This window comes from Musca vetustissima, unplaced genomic scaffold, assembly GCF_032173495.1.
Source record: "Musca vetustissima isolate MV318-11 ecotype Yass unplaced genomic scaffold, APGP_CSIRO_Mvet_v1 utg67558, whole genome shotgun sequence".
In the NCBI taxonomy this organism is placed as follows: domain Eukaryota; kingdom Metazoa; phylum Arthropoda; class Insecta; order Diptera; family Muscidae; genus Musca; species Musca vetustissima.
Window position 1 is genome coordinate 21,037 of NW_026887235.1, and position 21,780 is coordinate 42,816.

At 36.1% G+C, this 21,780-nt stretch overlaps 2 protein-coding genes across 2 annotated transcripts; both read left to right on the forward strand.

Moving 5' to 3' along the window:
* Positions 1-8,815: 8,815 nt before the first annotated feature.
* Positions 8,816-9,253, forward strand: LOC133334822 (uncharacterized). The gene is made up of 2 exons (XM_061543137.1): positions 8,816-8,946; positions 9,138-9,253. The coding sequence occupies exons 1-2, from the start codon at positions 8,816-8,818 to the stop codon at positions 9,250-9,252; spliced, it is 246 nt and encodes an 81-aa protein (XP_061399121.1). The 3' UTR covers position 9,253.
* Positions 9,254-13,748: 4,495 nt separating this feature from the next.
* LOC133334813 (uncharacterized) lies at positions 13,749-16,826 on the forward strand. The gene is made up of 3 exons (XM_061543129.1): positions 13,749-13,971; positions 16,476-16,608; positions 16,692-16,826. Exons 1-3 carry the CDS (start codon positions 13,749-13,751, stop codon positions 16,798-16,800), a joined length of 465 nt encoding a protein of 154 aa, XP_061399113.1. The 3' UTR covers positions 16,801-16,826.
* Positions 16,827-21,780: the final 4,954 nt, after the last annotated feature.

Here is a 21,780-nt window from a genome sequence, read left to right on the forward strand (position 1 = left end):
CTTCCCTCTTTCTTCTTCTTCATCTTTTTTTGGTTTCATTACAAAAAAATTTATTTCTGGAATTGTATGGAATGACAACGAATCAACCGTTTAACAAAAGAATTTTTTATGTCCCATCAAAGGTGTTGAGCTACACTTGAACAATTGTGAATAATCATGATAAAAAAAATTGAGATTTACATTACTGACGACGCTGACGACGACCCAGTGACTGACATGAAAATAACAACTTGAACTGTTGTCATAATGAAATGTGTCAGACAAAAGGAGAATCAAGGGGTAATAAAAGAAAAACAAAAAAACTACGGAAAATAAAGAAATAATACCAGTAAGGAAAGTTGTAAAGTCGGACTGGGCCGACTATATGATACCCTTCACCACTTTGGGTATATTCTACATATGTATCATAAGAGACGTCGAGTTTTTTTATATACCTATATCTGAACCGATTTCAGGGAAACTTGCCAGAGACTAATTAATATTACTTCAGTATGTTGTGGCAATCGGCATAGCTATGACAAATTTCGTGCAAATCGAATGATTTTCAGAGACTTTGGTACACCAATTACCTAAAATCGGATGAAAATATATATGGGAGCTATATCTAAATCTGAACCGATTTTCACGAAACTTTGCACACATCATTCTAGACTTAATTCAGTACTCTATGCTAAATTTCGTGCAAATCGAAAGATATATAGGGTCTTTGGTGCACCAATTACCTTACATCGGATGAAAATGTATATCGGAGCTATATCTAAATCTGAACCGATTTTCTCGGAACTTGGCACACATCATTCTGGACTTAATTCAGTACGATATGCCAAATTTCTTGTAAATGGTAAGAAATATATAGCCTTTGGTGCACCATTTACCTAAAATCGGGCGAAACTATATATAGGAGCTATATCTAAATCTGAACCGATTTTCACGAAACTTAGCACACATTTTTATAGACTCAATTCAGTACGCTATGCCAAATTTCGTGCAAATCGAAAGATATATAGGGTCTTTGGTGCACCAATTTCCTTAAATCGGGCGAAACTATATATGGGAGCTATATCTAAATCTGAGCCGATTTTCATGAAACTTAATTAATTCAGTACGCTATGCCAAATTTCGTCCAAATCGAAAGAAAAAAGTGCACTATTTACATAAAATCGGATGAAAATATATATGGGAGCTATATCTAAATCTGAACCGATTTTCATGAAACTTTGCACACATCATTCTAGACTTAATTCAGTACGCTTTGCCAAATTTCTTGCAAATCGAAAGATATATAGGGGCTTTGAGACACCATTTACCTTAAATCGGACGAAAATATCTATGGGAGCTATATCTAAATCTGAAACGATTTTCACGAAACTTTACACACATCATTCTGGACCTAATTCAGTCCCCTATGCCAAATTCCGAGCAAATCGAAAGATATATAGGGACTTTGGTTCACTATTTACATAAAATCGGATGAAAATATATATGGGAGCTATATATAAATCAGAACCGATTTTCACGAAACTTTGCACACATTATTCTAGACTTAATTCAGTACTCTATGCCAAATTTCGTGAAAATCGAATGATATATAGGGACTTTGGTACACAATTTACCTTTAATCGGACGAACGTATATATGGGAGCTATATCTAAATCTGAACCGATTATCACGAACTTAACACACATCACTCTAGACCATATTCATTACGATGTGCCAAATTTCGTGCAAATCGAAAGATATTTAGGGACTTTAGTGGACTATTTACCTAAAATCGGGCGAAACTATATAAGGAACCTATGTCTAAATCTGAACCGATTTTCACGAAACTTAACACACATCATTCTAGACTTAATTCAGTACGCTATGCCAAATTTCGTGCAAATCGAAAGATATATAGGGACATTGGTACACCATTTACCTTAAATCGGATGAAAATATATATGAGAGCTATATCTAAATCTGAACCGATTTTCACGAAACTTAACACACATCATTCTAGACTTAATTCAGTACGCTATGCCAAATTTCGTGCAAATCGAAAGATATATAGGGTCCTTTGTGCACCAATTACATTAAATCGAACGAAAATATATATGGGAGCTATATCTAAATCTGACCCGATTTTCTTGAATTTCGATAGGGTTCGTCCTTGGGCCAAACAAATGAGCTGTGCCATATTTCATCCAATTCGGATCATAAATACGACCTATACTTTGTTTACAATTTAGAATGGACGGACGGACGGTCGGACATGCATAAATCGACTCAAAAAGTCAGCTTATGCATATTCTCAAAAGGAGCTATGGGTCGATCTCGTTTATTTTTGCCTGTTACAAACATATGCACAAAGACATAATACCCTGTACCACAGTGTGGTGAAGGATATAAAATAGGGACAAGGAAACCCGATAAATAACCACCTTAAATATAGGCTTGGATAAATTTTCTAATATATTTAAGGGGCTAAAATAGGCGAGGATTTTTTAAAATTAATTTTTCAAAGCCTACCCTTAGGCATGGATTTTTTAAAATTAATTTTTCAAAGCCTACCCTTAGGCATGGATTTTTTAAAATTAATTTTTCAAAGCCTACCCTTTGGCATGGATTTTTTAAAATTATTTCAAATTTTCAAAGCTACCCTTAGGCATGGATTTTTTAAAATTAATTTTTCAAAGCCTACACTTAGGCATGGATTTTTTAAAATTAATTTTTCAAAGCCTACCCTTAGGCATGGATTTTTTAAAATTAAATTTTCAAAGCCTACACTTAGGCATGGATTTTTAAAATTAATTTTTTAAAGCCTACACTTAGGCATGGATTTTTTAAAATTAATTTTTTTAAGCCTACCTTTAGGCAGGGATTTTTTAAAATTAATTTTTCAAAGCCTATCCTTAGGCATGGATTTTTTAAAATAACTTTTTCAAAGCCTACCTTTAGGCATGGATTTTTTAAGATTTTTTTTTCAAAGCCAACCCTTAGGCATGGTTTTTTTTAATTTAATTTTCCAAATTTGTAGGGTATCCACCTTGTGGGATACCTCTCACTCACCATGGAATCCCCTCCAGCCACATCTGGAAAAATTCGTAGATTGGTGAAGAACAACAAAAGATCACGATAATCACATTAAGCCCGACAATTACAATCAATTGGAGACAATTTATGCTGTCGCATAAGAGCTACCCAATCTCCCAGCCTGATGAAATTTCCCATGTGCGTCGGAGTGTGTGTCAAGAATGTGCCACAAATCTTGTTTTCTTTTTATTTCATTAGCCTGACAAGGCAGAAAAGACGCAGAAGCGAAAATAAAAAAAAAAATAACCGAACCGAATACGTAAATAAATACACAAACAAATAAAAGCAATGATGGAAAAAAGTGTAAAGGCAAATATCAAAATATGCCATCAGATCTGCTATCAGTGAGCTGCCATTTATACCGACATCTGTCCAGCGCCAGCCATTCATCCGTCTATCCATCCATCCACTGGAATGTGAATGACGATGATACACTTACACAGTGCCAGTCCCACCATTATCATGTAGTTCAATCCAGACCCTGCTACGCATAACGACATTTGGCAGTTTGGTTCGCGGAAATTCGGAAAATTCAGGGAAAAAAAATTAAATCAATTTTTGTCGGCATATCGTTTTCCCACCACAGTCATCGCCATAGTGACAGATTGACAAATCAAATGATCGGTTATAGTGTGTGTTCACGTTGGTCGCTGTCGTGATATGAATTTCATAAATCGATTGCCAGTGCGAAAATGGCAGGACTGCATAAAAAATATATGTGGAAATTGTTTATAATTTGTTTTGTTTTTGCGCCACTATTAATGGACAATTTTACGGAGGCGGGTATGTATAGAAAGGAAGAAAAAAAGCGGAGAATGAGAGAAAATTAAAAACAACAAAAATTATAAGTTTCCTTGCCTATAAGCAAGGATATCAGGGATTTAAGTTAATTACATTGGGGTGGCGTATAAGTAACGGCGCTGCTCATACGCTCAGGAGACCCCTAGGGTTTCTTATTATTCATTGCCTACATTTTGGCGTGGATATTTTTAAATTTATGTTTTGAATAGCCCATCCAAGAGTGAATTTTTTCAAAATATTTTTCCTGTAGCAAATGAGGCGTACATTTTTTAAAAATTATTTTTTCAAGTAGCAAAAATAGGTGCGGATTTACTTACTTAGCTTTCTTGTGACAGAACTTTCGTTAAAAAAGATTTCCAGACGCGTCGGTCTTTTGCGCAGTTTTTCCAATTTGAAAGAGCATTTCCGGTAATGTTGTCTTCGACTTGATCTTTCCATCGTATTCGTGGCCTTCCACTTCTGCGTGAACCATCAGCTGGTTCGCTTTTATATGCCTTCTGGGCTGAGGCCTCTTCATCCATTCTCACAACATGACCTAGCCAACGTAGTCGCTGCAGCTCAATACGTCTAACAATGTCGATGTCCGAGAATAGCTGGTGCAATTCATGGTTCATTCGACGCCGATATCCACCGTCGACACAGAGATCGGCCTGTAGATCTTTCGGAGAATTTTTCTTTCAAACACCCCAAGAACTGTCTCATCTGCTTGCGCAAGTAGCCATGCTTCAGATCCATATAACAGCACGGGTAGTACCAGCGTCTTGAAAAGTGTAAGTTCGGTCTGGCGGGAAGTGACCTTATTTCTAAACTGCTTACTTAGACCATAGTGGCATCTGTTGGCCATCACAATCCTTCTCCGAATTTCAAAACTGATGACATTAGTTTTATTTATGGCGGTACCAAGGTATACAAAATCGTTAACTACCTCGAAGCTGTAGTTCTCAAGTTCCACAGTTGGTCCGAGTCTACAGGACGTCTTGCGCGTTGATACCATCTTGCTTGACTTGGTCTTCTTGCCGTTTACTGCCAGACCCACATTGGCAGACTCTTTCTCAATTTGTTCAAAGGTGGCTGTTACCGCTCTCAGTGTTCGACCCTTTATATCGATGTCATCGGTGTAGATGATTAACATGCCTTGTTTGGTGTACAGAGTGCCATTTCTGTTCACCTTTGCGTCTCGTATGACCTTATCCAGCAGGATGTTGAACAGGTCACACGGCAAACTGTCACCTTGTCTGAATCCTCGCATTCGATATTGAAGGGCTCCCAGAGGTCCAACTAATGTCATTCGTTTTATTTATGGCGGTACCAAGGTATATCCAATCTTTAACTAATTCGAAGCTGTAGTTCTCAAGTTCCACAGTTGGTCCGAGTCTACTGGATGTCTTGCGCGTTGATACCATCAGCTTGGTCTTCTTGCCGTTTACTGTCAGACCCACTTTGGCAGACTCCTTCTCAATTTGTTCAAAGGTGGCTGTTACCGCTCGCAATGTTCCACCCATTATATCGATGTCATCGGTGTAGATGCCATTTCTGTTTGCCTTTGCATCTCGTATGACCTTTTCCAGCAGGATGTTGAACAGGTCACACGACAAACTGTCATCTTGTCTGAATCCTCGCATTCGATATTGAAGGGCTCCGATAGGTCCTTTCCGACTTTAACTGTTGATCTTGTGCCATTTAAAGTTATCCTGCATAGCCGTATTAATTTTGCAGGAATGCCGAACGTAGACATGGCTTTACACACCTCTGAACGGATAGGGCTGTCGAATGCGGCTTTATAGTCGACAAATAGGTGGTATGTGTCGATGTGTCTTCGTGGGTCTTTTCCTGGATTTGGCGCTTTATTGTTCTTGAGACGATTAATTGCTTTTATGACCTCATCTTGGCTAGGTGGTATTCACTCTATACCATCATCTCTTATTGGTTCTGTGGTATCTTCTTCAACGCCACTATTTGATACCACAATTTTTTTCAAAATGCTCCTTCCAGATCCTCAACACGCTGTGTATCTGTCACCAGGTTTCCATCTTCATCTTTACAGGAGGATGTGCCTTCGGTTTGGTGTTTTACTCGTTGGTATAATTTCCAGATTTCATTCTGTCTCCTGTACATCTCGATTGATTGCTATTCTGACTTCATCTTGGCTAGGTGGTATACACTCTATTGGTTCTGGGGTATCCTCTTTACCGCTACTATTTGATATCCGACGTTTCTCAAAATGATCTTTCTTCTTTTTTTGAGAACACGTTTCTCCTCTCTCTCTCTCTCTCTCTCTCTCCTTTTCTCCCGATAATTCTCCATCACATTACGTGTCGCTACTGTCTGCAAGGTTGCCCTATAGGCTGCATTTTTCTCTTCAGTAGCATTACGACACTCCATTCGTTTCTTGGTGGTAGTTTTTCTTTGCCATTGTGCTTTTATACTATTATCGGGACAAGAAGTGATTTCGTCCAGCAGGTGGGTAAGTTGAGCGGAGTAGGCGTCGGCTACCTATTGTGTTTGCAGCTTTTCGACGTCGAGTTTCCGTGTTGTGTTACATCTCACCTTTGCTGCAACATTAAGACGAGTGCAAACCTTGGCTGCTACAAGGTAATGATCCGAATCGATATTCGCTCCACGGATCAATCGAAAGTCTAAATACTGGATGAATGCTTTCCTTCTATCACAACATGATCGATTTGATTTCTCGTTGTTTGATCGGGAGAAATCCAGGTGGCCTTGTGTATATCTAGATGCTTGAATCTGGTGCTGCTAACTACCATGTTTTTTGCTGTCGCGAAGTCAATCAACATCATGCCGTTGTCGGATGTTTCTTCATGAAGGCTGAATTTTCCGACGGCGAGGCCAAAGATATTTTCCCTTCCGATTTTTGCATTCAAATCTCCTAGCAGAATTTTAATGTCATGGCCAGTACAGCGATCATCATATGCTGTTTCTAGGCGCTCGTAAAATATGTCATTGGTCTGTTCATCTTTATCTTCGGTTGGAGCATGGGCGCAAATAAGACTGATATAGAAGAACTTCGCTTTTATGCGGATTATAGCAATTCGCTCATCTACTGGAGTGAAACGTGGAGACGAGGTATTTTATTCTCCTGTTAACCATAAATCCGCAGCTAAATTCACGTCTCGTTTCATGGCAGCTATAATACAGTGCGTAATCGTCTGATTTACTTACGCCCAGTCCCTTTCCATCGCATTTCCTGTAAGGCAATAATATCGGGCTTTGTACTTCTTGAGTACATCCGCCAAAGCGAGAACTGCGCCTGTCCTGTACAACGTGCGCACATTCCAAGTGCAGATCGTGGTCCTTTATACGTTTGAGGGGGTCGTCAACATTAGTTGGGTTTGGTTTTCTTTTTCTTTGCTTTTTCATAGTAGGTTCGGTTTTCCGAGTGTGGGCAACTAACCCAATGCCTCAACCCATTTTTATACACTTCACCACACTGTGGTAAAGGGTATTATGTATTTGTGCATGTGTTTGTAACAGGCAAAAGGAATCTAGATAGACCCATGGTTCCTTTTGAGAATATGCATAGAATCACTTTCTAAGTCGATTTACGCATGTCCGTCCGTCCGCCTGTCTGTCCGTCCATGTATTTTTGTGAACAAAGTACAGGAGGCATTTATGATCCGATTTGGATGAAATTTGGCAAAAGTGCACTTATTTGGCCCAAGGTCGAACCCCACTGAAATTGGAGAAAATCGGTTCAGATATAGCTCCCATATATATTTTCGTCCGATTTCAGGTAAATGGTGCACAAAAGTTCCTGAAAATCACTCAATTTGCCCGAATTTTGGCATAGCGTACTGAAGTGGGTCTAAAATGACGTGTGCTAAGTTTCGTGAAAATCGGTTCAGATTTAGTAAGAGCTCCCATATATAATTTCGCCCGATTTTAGGTAAATGGTGCACCAAAGGCCCTGTAAATCTTTCGATTTGCACGAAATTTGCCATGACGTACTGAATTGAGCCTAGAGTGATGTCTGCCAAGTTTCGTGAAAATCGGTTCAGATTTAGATATAGCTCCCATATATATTTTCGTCCGATTTAAGGTAAATGGTGTACCAAAGACCCTATATATCTTTCGATTTGCACCTAATTTTGCACAACGTAATGAATTATGTCTGGAATGATGTGTGTTAAGTTTCCTGAAAATCGGTTCAGATTTAGATATAGCTCCCATATATATTTTCGTCCGATTTAAAGTAAATCCTGCACCAAAGACCCTTAATATCATTCGATTTGCACGAAATTTGGCACAGCGTAATGAATTAAGTCTAGAATGATGTGTGTTAAGTTTCGAGAAAATCGGGTCATTTTTATATATAGCTCCAATATATATTTTCGTACGATTTAAGGTAAATGGGGCACCAAAGTTCCTATATATCTATCGATTTGAACGAAATTTGGCATAGCGTAAGGAATTAGGTCTAAAATTAATAAAGCTAGGATGACGTGTCCTAAGTTTCGTGAAAATCGGTTCAGATTTAGACATAGCTCCCATATATATCTTCGTCCGATTTAGGGTAAATGGGGCTCTAAAGTCCCAATATATCTTTCGATTTGCACGAAATTTGGCACAGTGTAATGAATTAGGTCTAGAATGCTGTGTGTTAAGTTTCGTGAAAATCGGTTCAGATTTAGATGTAGCTCCTATATATATTTTTGTCTGATTTAATGTAAATATTGTTTTTTTTTTAATTTCAATTTTTATCTTTTTATTTTTTACATGAATCCTCGAACAACTACAACAACAAAATATTCTTGGCTTGATTGTGCTGCCAATAACTCCACCCCGCTCTTAATCCCTCTGTGATCCTTTGAATAACTGCTTCGTTTGCTGAAATCCATTTCAATTGGACCACACCAATTACCACACACACACATGACACACCCATACACACACACCATTACCCCATGCAATCCAATCACGAATTATGGCCACAGGATGGACATCCCAGTGTTGGAAAAGGCATAATTCCGGTTCAATTCAAACGCCTGATGGTGAATTTAAACGGCCCTTTGGCATTCTCTGCACATATCAATGTTTTCTGTGGTTTCATCCAGTGTAAGTTATTAATACCAAAAAATATTTTTTGGGTTGATTTTTATTGCAAAAAAAATTGGGCGCCATTGGAGGGAGATTATTATTTTTTCATACAAATTTTTTTCTGGCTTCCGGCGATTTTGTTTTACCATTTTTATTGAAGAACCCTAAAGACCTCTTATCATCATTTTTTTTTCGTTTATTTTTTTCAGATTTCCCTATTGTGAGTTTATATTCGATTTACGTTTATCCCGCCATTTTACAGTTTTGCCAGATTGCTATGAGGTTCATTGCAATGAGACTTTCAGTTTTTTCAATTCTGGATAATGGTCAATTATATTCGGCAAAGTGTTTTTTTTTATAAAATATTTATAAATTAAAAATGACTATTTTATTTTTGTTATTATTTTAAGTTTATAAGCCAATTGTTTATATGAATATTTGTTAAATAAATAAAAAAACAAATTTCCAAACAACAAAAATTCATTTTGGGGTCCCTTGGTGCACACACACCCATACACTGTAATTTGAAATAAAACAGTCATGCATGCATTTATTCCAATTCTCACGTGCTAATGACCTGGTTCAATCAGTCACATACAAATCAGCGAGTTTTGAACTTTACCCAAAATGGCCTTGATGGGAACAATGTCACTTGGTGTGGAAATTGCAATTTATGATGGGAATGAGAATGAATGAGGAATATTGACAAAAAAATATTTTCAAAAAGTATATATGGGAGCTATATCTAAATATGAACCGATTTTCACGAAACTAAACACACATAATTCTAGACTTAATTCCGTACGTGCAAATCGAAAGAAATATAGAAATATAAAATCGGACGAAAATATATATGGGAGCTATATCGAAATCTGAATCTATTTTCACGAAATTTAACACACATAGTTCTAGGCTTAATTCAGTACGCTATGACAAATTTCGTGCAAATCGAAGGATATATAGGGACTTTGGTGCACCATTTACCTTAAATCGGACGAAAATACATATGGAACCTATACCTAAGTCTGCACCGATTTTCACAAAACTTAACAGATGTCACTCTAGGCTCAATTCAGTACGCTATGCCGTTTACCTTAAATCGGACGAAACTATATATGGGAGCTATATGTAATTCTGAACCGTGTTTCACGAAACTTAACACACATCACTATAGACTGAATTCAGTGCCCTGTGCCAAATTTTGTGGAAATTGAAGATATATAGGGACTTTAGTGCACTATGTATCTTAAATCGGACGAAACTAAATATGTGAGCTATATCTAAATTTGAACCGATTTGCACAAAACTTAACACACAGCACTCTGGACCTAATTTAGTACTCTATGCCAAATTTCGTGCAAATCGAAAGATATATAGGAACTTTGGCGAACCATTTACATGAAATCGGACGAAACTATATATGGGAGCTATATCTAAATCTGGATCGATTTTCTCGAAACTTGGCAGACATAATTCTAGGCTCAATTCAGTACGTTATGCCAAATTTCGTGCAAATCGAAAGATATATAGGGACTTTGGTGCACCATTTACTTTAAATCGGACGAAAATATATATGGGAGCTATATCTAAATCTAAACCGATTTTTATGAAACTTAGAATACACCATTCTAGACTTAATTCAGTGCGCTATGTCAAATTTTGTGCAAATCAAGAGAACTTTGGCGAACCCTTTACATGAAATCGGACGAAACTATATATGGGAGCTATATCTAAATCTGGATCGATTTTCTCGAAACTTGGCAGACATAATTCTAAGCTCAATTCAGTACGTTATGCCAAATTTCGTGCAAATCGAAAGATATATAGGGACTTTGGTGCACCATTTACTTTAAATCGGGCGAAACTATATATGAGAGCTATATCTAAATCTGAACCGATTTTCATGATACTTAGCACACATATTTCTAGACTTAATTCAATACACTATGCCAAATTTCGTGCAAATCGAAGGATATATAGGGACTTTGGTGCCTATATCGGACGAAAATATATACGGAAACTGTATCTGAATCTGATCCGTTTTTCTTTTCAATTTCAATAGGGTTCGTCCTTGGGCCAAATAAGTGGATTGTGCCAAATTTCATCCAATTCGGATCATAAATGCGACCTGTACTTTGTTTACAATTTAACATCTACAGACGGACGGACATGCCTGAGGATAGGCATTCAAAAATTGAAAAAATAATTTTAAAAAATCCACGCCTGAGGATAGGCATTAAAAAATTGAAAAAAAAATAATTTTAAAAAATCCACGCCTGAGGATAGGCATTAAAAAATTGAAAAAAAAATAATTTTAAAAAATCCACGCCTGAGGATAGGCATTAAAAAATTGAAAAAATAATTTAAAAAAATCCACGCCTGAGGATAGGCATTAAAAAATTGAAAAAAAAAATAATTTTAAAAAATCCACGCCTGAGGATAGGCATTAAAAAATTGAAAAAAAAAATAATTATAAAAAATCCACGCCTGAGGATAGGCATTAAAAAATTAAAGAATAAATTTTTTTTAAAAAAACCACGCCTGAGGATAGGCATTGAAAAATTATTTTTAAAAAATCCACGCCTGAGGATAGGCATTAAAAAATTGAAAAATTAATTTAAAAAGATCCACGCCTGAAGATAGGCATTAAAAAATTGAAAATATAATTTTAAAAAATCCACGCATGAGGATAGGTAACGAAAACTTAATTTTAAAAATTCCACAAAAAATATTTTAAATATCCACGCCTTGGGATATGCAGGAAAAAATATTTTGAAAAATGCACGCCTTGAGGTATGCAAGAAAAATAATTGTAAAAAGTCTACGCCTTGAGATATGTAGGAAAAAATATTTTGAAAAATCCACGCATTGAGCTATGCCAGAAAATATTTTTTTTTAATAAAAAAATTTTCAAAAAATATTTTTGAGAAATCTACGCCTTAGTACAGACTTCAAAAACCAAGCCACGCCTTGGAGTAAACCCTAAAAAATAATTTTTAAAAAATCCACGTTAGATTTCAAAAGATCCACGCCTCAGGGTAGACTTAAAAAAAAAAATAGAAAATCCACGCTTCAGGGTAGACTTTAAAAAATATATTTTTTCAAAAATTCACGCCTTAGGGTAGACTTCTTTTTTTTTTTTTTTTTTTTTTGAAAACTCCGCACTTTGGTATATAATCCAAGATATTTGTTTTCTGTTTTTCCAAGTGTTAACCCACTTTCCCATTTGTTGAAGTTGTTCTTGCATTTATGTGTCATTTCTTTTGCCATTTTTTTCGATTATTTATTTCAACTGCTCATCATGTTCAGTTTTGTATTTATTCTCTTGCACTTGAATGGCAGAGTGAGAAAAAAACACAGTGAACTTTTTTCGCATGAAATCCTAAAAATAAAAACCCGCAATAATGGATTTAAAATTGGACAGCAAAAAAATACGAAAAACAAAAATATTGAGACTACAACAATAAACAACACAACAAATGTGTACGACCCTCACCCAGATAGGACGAAATTCTGCTGCTGCAGCAGCTATTCTGGAGGTGCTGATGACGATGCTGATGATGAAAAGCTGAAAACTAACATTAGCACCGCATCAATGTAAACGATGGCAAAAAAATTGTGAATGTTTGAGAGAGTGTGTGTGTGTGCGTTAGTTTGTATGTATGTGTATGTACATTTTTATTTAATTAAAGTTAATCAAACAAATAACTGACATTCGCATAATTTCATTTTGTTACTCTTTTTTTTTTGGTTATTTTTGGTTCAGTGGCAAATGGTGGGGGTGTCAGCTGACCCCCCCCCCCCCTTCTTCACCCCACCTCCCTGCTCTTAAAACAATGAAACAAATAAAATATGTTTGCATTGTAGAGCAAAAATGTAAAATTTTGAAGCATTTTATTTTTTGGAGCATATCTTCAGGCGTGAATTTTTTAAAAATTATTTTTTACGGTCTAACCTAAGGCGTGGATTTTTTAAATATTATTTTTTAGGGTCTAACCTAAGGCGTGGATTTTTTAAATATTATTTTTTAGGGTCTAACCTAAGGCGTGGATTTTTTAAACATTATTTTTTAGGGTCTAACCTTAGGCGTGGATTTTTTAAACATTATTTTTTAGGGTCTAACCTAAGGCGGGGATTAAAAAAAATATTTTGAAAGCCTCTGAAACCCACTGTCCACACCCCAATTCTATTTTCCCTTTTCCACTACAATTGAAACAAATGATGAAACACAAAATCAAGTTTAATATTTATCATCATCAACGCTGAGGCTGATGATCGGCCTGTCATCAGCGACAAACATTCATTCATAACAGACAGACAGCTAGCCAGCCAACCCATTCATAAAATCTCGTTTGGGTTACAACAACCCCTGTGACCAAATGAAATGTTAGTCGCAACGGCAGCATCACCAACACGATGACGAACACCAACTAGGCTGTTGGGTATCCGATATTTAAATCGAAATCACCCAAACGGTAATTCTCACTCTCGCTCTCTTTCGTCGCCGTTTTTATTGCTGTGATGATCTGCTGCACATGGATGAATTTTTTTTTTCCCAACCATCATGATCAGGTTTTCAGTTCGGGGACATCTATCGTTGGGCTTAAACACTATCTGCTCACGACGATATTTAGAAAATCGCGCAATTTTTTTGTTTTAAATCGTGAAGTGAAACGAAGAAGACAGCTTCGATAGGCTTAAAGAAGGAAAAGCCTCTTGAAAGCAATTTACCACCTAACGCGAACCACTCTCTGGGTCTGAGTGTGTGTGTGTGTCTGTGAAAATTTATTGGGTTTTTTTCTGCATAGCTAAAATTTATAATGGCGAGATTAATGACACTAATTTTTGTTGTAAGCTCGGCAATTCTGTGGTATTTCCTGTTTTATGGTGGTGGAATTGGCCGCCTATTAGGTTCCCGCAACAGTCCAGGAGGTGTGGGCAGCAGCAGCGGCAGCAGTTTTGGTGTTGAGGCCACAAATGGACATGGTAGCCCGCTCGAGGGTCGGGATTATCATCACAGTGAACGTGGCGGACATATAAAACGTGAGTTTTGGAATTTTTCTCAAATAGACCTCAAGTTAAAGACAAAGGCGGAATTTTTTAAATTAATTGTCTGGACATATAATCAGGCGTGGATTTTTAAAATTTATTTTTTAAACAGTATCCTCAGGCTTTTAAAAATTATTTTTTTAGGGTCTAACCCAAGGCGTGGATATTTTACAAATTATTTTTAGGGTCTAACCCGTAAGTTCGTCTGACCGTCTGTTGGCGTTAAATTGTAAACAAAGTACAGGTCTCATTTATAATCCAAATTCGATGAAATTTGGCACAGCTAATTTATTTCGCCCAAGGATGAACCCTATTGAAATTGGGAAAAAGCGGTTCAGATTTAGTTATAGCTCCCATATATAAATTCGACCGAATGGTACACCGAAGTCCCTATATATCCTTCGATTTGCACGAAATTTGGCACAGCGTACTGAATTAAGCCTAGAATGATGTCTGCTAAGTTTCGTGAAAATCGGTTCAGATTTAGATATAGCTCCCATATATATCTTCGTCCGAATTAATGTAAATGGTGCACCAAAATCCCTATATATCTTTCGATTTGCACGAAATTTGGCATAGTGTACTAAACTCGGTCCACAACGATGTGTGTTACATTTCGTGTAAATCGGTTCAAATTTAGATATAGTTCCCATATATATTTTCGTCCGATTTTAGGTAAATAGTGCACCAAAGTCCCTATATATCCTTCGATTTGCACGAAATGTGGCATAAGGTACTGAATTGAGCCTAGAATGATGAGTGGTTAGTTTCGAGAAAATTGGTTCAGATTTAGATATAGCTCCCATATATATTTTCGTCCGATTTAATGTAAAAGGTGCACCAAAGTCTCTATATATCTTTCGATTTGCACGAAATTTGCCATAACGTACTTAATTGAGCCTAAAGTGATGTCTGCAAAGTTTCGTGAAAATCGGTTCAGATTTATATATAGCTCCCATATATTTTTTCGTCCGATTTTAGGTATATAGTGCACCAAAGTCCCTATATATACTTCGATTTGTACTAAATTTTGCAGAGCCTACTGAATTAATTCTAAAAATATGTGTGATAAATTTCATGAAAATAGGTTCATATTTAGATGTAGCTCCCATATATATTTCCGTCCGATTTTAGGTAAATGGTAAACCAAAGTCCCTATATACCTTTCGATTTGCACGAAATTTGGCATAACGTACTGAATTGAGCCTAGAGTGATGTCTGCCAAGTTTCGAGAAAATCGATTCAGATTTAGATATAGCACCCATATATGTTTTCGCCCGATTTTACTACTTTCCTCACTGGTTATACCCTACACAACTATGTTGTCAGGGTATTATAGCTTTGTGCAGCCCCAAGAGTTTGTAACGCCGCGAAATATTGGTCCTAGACCCACCTTTAAGTATACCGATCGTCATATCTCGACTAGCTGAGTCGATCTAGACATGTGTGTCCGTCCGTCCGTCCGTCCGTCTGTCCATTATAATTTGTAAACACTATACAGGCCACAGTTATGGACCAATCTTCACGAAATTTTCCATGTAGGATGGGTTCTGGCCAATGAAGACCCCTATTGTTTTTGATAAAGATCGGTTTATATTTAGGGGATGAAATGGACCAAATACTAAATTTTTGTCGGGTTTTCTGATCGCTCCAGAGGCCGCAGTTATGGTCCGAACATCGTGAAATTTTACATGGAGAAGGGGATCGGGCCTAAGAATAAGCATGCGTGTTTTGATAAAGGTCGGTCAATGTTTAGCGGGTCAAATGGTCAGGGTCCATTTTGTGTGAAAAATTATAAAATTTTTATTCTGGGGCGTATATACTTGCTCCTGAAGGTAATATACTACAGATGGTGATAATATGTCCAAGATGAGTTGTTGACCTTCAAATTGATACCAATTATATGGCTATATGTACTTCGATGCGGGAGTTATACGTAATTAAGTAAAGGTGACAATGTGTCGTGCTGATCGCTTTGAAATTGTACATGAAGTTCTGATTATGGTCAAGGACGACGCTTATAGTTTTCGGTGAAGTTTAGATTTCATTCAGGGGGTGCAATGAACCGAAAACGTTAATTTTGTTAGATTTTCTAGTCGCTCTAGAGGCAATTTTTATATACAGAACATCACATATTTTACAAGGTGAAGGGGATCTGACCAAATACTTAGAGCGGCTGTTTAGATAATGATCGGTAAATTTTACGGGGGTCAAATCAACCAAAACCTAAAGTGACCAATTTTTTATTGTACGGCGTAAAAATTCACTTCAAGAAAAAACATTTTGGAAAATATGTAAGACTTAGAAAGACGAGTTGTTGACCTATAATCGATAAAATGGGTGCAAATATCACGAAATATTGCTCAGGCTCAGAATATAGAACCACCGAAAGTATGCTTTTCGTGGTAGTTGTGTAGGGTATCATATGGTCGGCCCCGTCCGACTATACTGCTCCGCTCACTGGTTTTTATTGATTTTTTTGTTTTTGGTTTCTTTAGGAGATTTAAATCACTGCTGGCGTCGCTACGATGGCTATAATCTCCAAAATACCATTGTCAATAAAAAGGAACAACTGAAAAAGCCCTATGGCATTCTGTGCAACTTCAAGTGTACTTGGTTTTTTACAATAAGGTAGGTAGTCAATTATGGCGCTCACTGTATACTATTTTTAATTTTGTGTGTCCGTATGTGTGTGTTTGTTTTTTTTTTCATAGTTTCCCCACGTGTGAATTTATCTACGATTATAAATTGTCATGCTACTTATTCACCTCACTGCCGGATTGTACAACTGTCAAATGTACGCTGCTCAATTATTTTACATAAAAATAATTCCAAACAAAAAAAAAACAAAAAACAGCAAACTCATCATTAGTTATCATAGTAATAAAAACAAAACAATAACAAAAACAACGACAAAAATAATTTAACTAAAATAGGTAAAAATAAATAAATTCGACAAAACAAAAATTTTAATATCCTCTTCCAGTTCGTATTTAATTAAATTATTTTAAGCTAATGGATGTGGATTAAAATTTATTCCATTGTAATAAAATATATACTTTTTTTTAATTCTAAAAATTTAAATTAAATTTAATCCCGTTATTATATAAATACTTTTAAAATTTAATTAATTTATTTATTATGTATTCTTTTTTAGGTTTTAATTATTTGTAAATAAATTTAAGGTTGGAAATAATTAAAAAAAATATTTTTTGGCGTAACTTTTTTAACCAGTCAGGAAAGTAGTAAAATCGAACGGGACCGACTATATGATACCCTTCACCACTATGGGTATATTAAACAGGACAATTAACATGAAATTGGATGAAATATAATATGTGATATTTATCTAAATGTGAATCTACCTAGATCTGTCCATAAAGTATGTAAATCGACTTCAAACAAATATAAATAGGTCATCCGTTGGGCTATGCCTGTACTTCTAGAAAACGCAACTACGTAATTCTATGCTCAATTTTGTACGTTGTGCAAAATTTGATGTCAATCTGACTAACATGAGGAGTTTGATGCCCAATTTACTTGAAATCGGGCGAAAATATATATGGAAGCTCTATCCAAATATTATGCGATTTCAAACACACTTGTCACAGGTGCGTAAATTACTTAAAATCAATCTATAAGGCAGACATCACTCTAGGCTCAATTCAGTACGTTATGCCAAATTTCGTGCAAATCGAAGGATATATAGGGACCTTGGGGCACCATTTACATGAAATCGGACGAAACTATATATGGGAGCTATATCTAAATCTGGACCGATTTTCACGAAACTTGGCAGGCATCATTCTAGGCTCAATTCAGTACGTTTTGCCAAATTTCGTGCAAATCGAATGATATATAGGGACTTTGGGGCACCATTTATATGAAATCGGTCAAAACTATATATGGGAGCTATATCTAAATCTGGACCGATTTTCTTGAAACTTGGCAGACATCACTCTAGGCTTAATTCAGTACGTTATGCCAAATTTCGTGCAAATCGAAAGATATATAGGGACTTTGGTGCACCATTTACATGAAATCGGACGAAACTATATATGGGAGCTATATCTAAATCTGGACCGATTTTCACGAAACTTGGCAGGCATCACGAAACTTGGCAGGCATCATTCTAGGCTCAATTCAGTACGTTATGCCAAATTTCGTGCAAATCGAAAGATATATAGGGACTTTGGGGCACCATTTACATGAAATCGGACGAAACTATATATGGGAGCTATATCTAAATCTGGACCGATTTTCTTGAAACTTGGCATACATCACTCTAGGCTTAATTCAGTACGTTATGCCAAATTTTGTGCAAATCGAAGGATATATAGGGACTTTGGGGCACCATTTACATGAAATCGGACGAAACTATATATGGGAGCTATATCTAAATCTGGACCGATTTTCACGAAATTTGACAGGCATCATTCTAGACCTAAATGATTAGGCTGTACCAAATTTCGTGCAAATAGAAGGATATATAGGGACCGTTTACATTAAATCGGTTAAATATATATATGGGAGCTATATCTAAATCTGAACCGATTTTTCCCAATTTCAATAGGGTTCGTCCTTGGGCCGAATAAGTGACCTATGCCAAATTTCATTCAAATCGGATCATAAATGCGACCTGTATTTTGTTCACAAAAATACATGGACAGACAGACAGACGGACATGCATAAATCGACTTAAAAAGTGATTCTATGCATATTCTCAAAAGGAACCATGGGTCTATCTCGTTTCCTTTTGCCTGTTACAAACATATGCACAAAGACATAATACCCTGTACCACAGTGTGGTGAAGGGTATAAAAAGTGCAAAATTTTGTGTCAATCGGCCTATCGTTGGGTCTTTGGTGTACCATTTAACTAAAATCAGACGAAAGTATATCTAGGAGTTATATATCTAAATTTGAACCGATTTCAACAAAACTAGCCACACGTTATGTTATAGTATCTTCCGTACGTTGTGCAAAATTTTGTGCCAATCGGACCCACCTGGGGAGTTTGGTGCAGAATTTATATCTAACTTCTAGGTTATACTAACTTCACTACGTTATGCAAAAATTTGTGTGAAATCGGACAACAATATATATCTAAATCTGAAATTTAAATTTCGTGCAAATCGAATGTTATATAGGAACTTTGCTACACCAGTTACCTTAAATCAGACGAAAATATATATGGTAGCTATATCTAAATCTGAACCGAAACTTAACACACATCATTCTAGACCTAATTCAGTACCCCATGCTAAATTTCGTTCAAATCGAAAGATATATAGGGACTTTGGTGCACTATTTACATTAAATCGGACGAAAATATATATGGGAGCTATGTCTAAATCTGAACTGATTTTCATGAAACTTAACACACGTCATTCTATACCTAATTCAGTACCCCATGCTAAATTTTGTGGAAATTGAAAGATATATAGGAACTTTGGTGTACAATTTACATTAAATCGGACGGAAATATATATGGGAGCCATATTTAAATCTGATCCGATTTTCACGAAACTTGGCACACGTCATTCCAGACCTAAATGAGTACCCCATGCAAAATTTCGTACAAATCGAAAGATATATAGGGACTTTGGTATACCATTTACATTAAATCGGACGAAAATATATATGGGAGCTATATCTAAATCTCAACCGATTTTCACGAAATTTAACACTCATCCTTCTAGACCTAATTCAGTAACCCATGCTAAATTTCGTTCAAATCGAAAGATATATAGGGACTTTGGTGCACTATTTACATTAAATCGGACGAAAATATACATGGGAGCTATGTCTAAATCTGAACTGATTTTCATGGAACTTAACAACGTCATTCTAGACCTAATTCAGTACCCCATGCAAAATTTTGTGGAAATTGAAAGATATATAGGAACTTTGGTGTACAATTTACATTAAATCGGACGAAAATATATATGGGAGCTATATCTAAAACTGAAGCGAATTTCCTGAAACTTAACACACATCATTCTAATTCAGTATCCCATGCAAAATTTCGTGCAAATCGAAAGATATATAGGGGCTTTGCTACACCATTTACCTTATATCGGACGAAAATATATATGGGAGCTATATATAAATTTGAACCGATTTTCACCAACTTAACACACATCATTGTAGACCTAAATGAGTACCCTATGCAAAATTTCGTGCATATCGAAATATATTTAGGGACTTTGCTGCAGCATTTACCTTAAATCGGACGAAAATATATATGGGAACTATATCTAAATCTGAACCGATCTTCACGAAACTTAGCAACCGTCATTCTATACTTAATTCAGTACGCTATGCCAAATTTCGTGCAAATCGAGAGATATGTAGGAACTTTGGTGCTCTATTTACCTCAAATCGGACGAAAATATATATGGGAGCTATATCTGAATCTAAACCGATTTTCAAGAAACTTAACACACATCATTCTGGACCTAATTCAGTACCCCATGCAAAAATTCGTGCAAATCGAAAGATATATAGGGACTATGGTATACCATTTACCTCAAATCGGAGGAAAATATATATAGGAACTGTATATAAATTTGAGCCGATTTTCTCGAAACTTGGCACACAACATTCTAGACCTAAATGAGTACCCCATGCAAAATTTCGTTCAAATCGAAAGATATATAGGGACTTTGCTACACCAGTTAACTTAAATCGGACGAAAATATATATGGGAGCTATATCAAAACCCGAACCGATTTTCAGAAAACTTAACACACATCATTCTAGACATAATGCAGTACCACATGCAAAATTTCATACAAATCGAAAGATATATAGTGACTCTGGTATATCATTTACCATAAATCGGACGAAAATATATATGGAAGCTATATCTGAATCTGAAGCGATTTTCAAGAAACTTAACACACATCATTCTCGACTTTATTCAGTACGCTATGCCAAATTTCGTGCAAATCGAAAGATATATTGGGATTTTGGTACACCATTTACCTTAAATCGGACGAAAATATATATGGGAGCTATATCTAAATCTGAACCGATTTTCACAAAACTTGGCACACATCATTCTAGACCTAATTCAGTACCCCATGCCAAAATTCGTGCAAATCGAAAGATATTTAGCGACTTTGCTGCAGCATTTACCTCAAATCGGACGAAAATATATATGGAAGCTATATCTGAATCTAAACCGATTTTCAAATCATTCTAACCTAATTCAGTACGCTATGCCAAATTTCGTGCAAATCGAAAGATATCAAGGGACTTTGGTGCACCATTTACATGAAATCGGACGAAAATATATATGGGAGCTATATCTAACAAACATCATTCTAGACCTAATTCAGTACACTATGTCAAATTTCGTGCAAATCGAAAGATATGTAGGGACATTGTTACACCATTTACCTTAAATCGGACGAAAATATATATGGAAGCTATATCTGAATCTGAAGCAATTTTCAAGAAACTTAACACACATCATTCTCGACTTTATTCAGTACGCTACGCCAAATTTCGTTCAAATCGAAGGATATTTAAGAACTTTGATGAACCATTTACCTTAAATCGGACGAAAATATATATGGGAGCTATATCTAAATCTGAACCGATTATCACGAAAACTAGCACACATCGTTCTTGAACTTAACACACATCATTCTAGACTTTAATCAGTACGCTGTGCCAAATTTTGTGCAAATCGAAAGATATATAGGGACCGCTTACATTAAATCGGGGGAATATATATATATGGGAGCTATATCTAAATCTAAACCGATTTTTCCCAATTTCAGTATGGTTCGTC

Coding starts and splice junctions, on each gene's coding strand:
- LOC133334822 (XM_061543137.1), top strand. CDS start 8,816: ATGGCCACAGGATGGACATCCCAGTGTTGGAAAAGGCATAATTCCGGT. Junction 8,947..9,137: donor TTTCTGTGGTTTCATCCAGT/GTAAGTTATTAA, acceptor TATTTTTTTCAG/ATTTCCCTATTGTGAGTTTA.
- LOC133334813 (XM_061543129.1), top strand. CDS start 13,749: ATGGCGAGATTAATGACACTAATTTTTGTTGTAAGCTCGGCAATTCTG. Junction 13,972..16,475: donor ACGTGGCGGACATATAAAAC/GTGAGTTTTGGA, acceptor TGGTTTCTTTAG/GAGATTTAAATCACTGCTGG. Junction 16,609..16,691: donor ACTTGGTTTTTTACAATAAG/GTAGGTAGTCAA, acceptor TTTTTTTCATAG/TTTCCCCACGTGTGAATTTA.